Genomic DNA, 542 nt, shown 5'->3' on the forward strand with positions numbered 1-542 from the left:
TTTGAGTTGTGGGTTGGTGGCTCTGACCCTGAGACATGGATGGGGAAGTTCTGTTCTTGAGTTGTGTGTTGGTGGCTCTGACTTTGAGCAGCGGGTTGATGGTTCTGACCTTGAGGCGCAGTTTTGGATACGTGGTGGTGCGGGGTCAGGCTGAGCATCCCCTTCTATCTCTTCCCCCAACACAGAGCATCCTTGTCAACTGGACAAAGGGATTCAAGTGCAGCAGCGTGGAGGGGAAGGACGTGGTGTCCCTGCTGCGCAAGGCCATCAAGAAGCGTGGGGTAAGGTGTCCCAGCTCCCAAAATCCCAGGATGGGACACACGGGACACAACGCACGTCGTCACCGTGCAAGCGGAGACACTGTGCTGCTCTTTGGTGGCACTCAGTGCCCCCTCCACCATTTTAGGACTTCGACATCGACATCGTGGCGGTGGTAAATGACACTGTTGGCACCATGATGTCCTGTGGCTATGATGACCAAAACTGTGAAGTCGGACTCATCGTGGGTGAGCGGGGCTGAGCGCGGGGATTTTGGTGGGTTG

At 56.1% G+C, this 542-nt stretch overlaps 1 protein-coding gene across 1 annotated transcript in view; it reads left to right on the forward strand.

The window, feature by feature from the left end:
- LOC122193200 (hexokinase-2) overlaps positions 1–542 on the forward strand; it is a 12,258-nt gene that overhangs the window by 6,072 nt on the left and 5,644 nt on the right. Inside the window, exons 4-5 of the mRNA XM_042893926.1 lie at positions 186–281; positions 407–506. Of these exons, the coding sequence (XP_042749860.1) occupies positions 186–281; positions 407–506 (196 nt within the window). The remainder of the gene's footprint in view (positions 1–185; positions 282–406; positions 507–542) is intronic.

This window comes from Lagopus leucura, unplaced genomic scaffold, assembly GCF_019238085.1.
Source record: "Lagopus leucura isolate 7727_CA_CO unplaced genomic scaffold, USGS_WTPT01 35247-0_obj-0_obj, whole genome shotgun sequence".
In the NCBI taxonomy this organism is placed as follows: domain Eukaryota; kingdom Metazoa; phylum Chordata; class Aves; order Galliformes; family Phasianidae; genus Lagopus; species Lagopus leucura.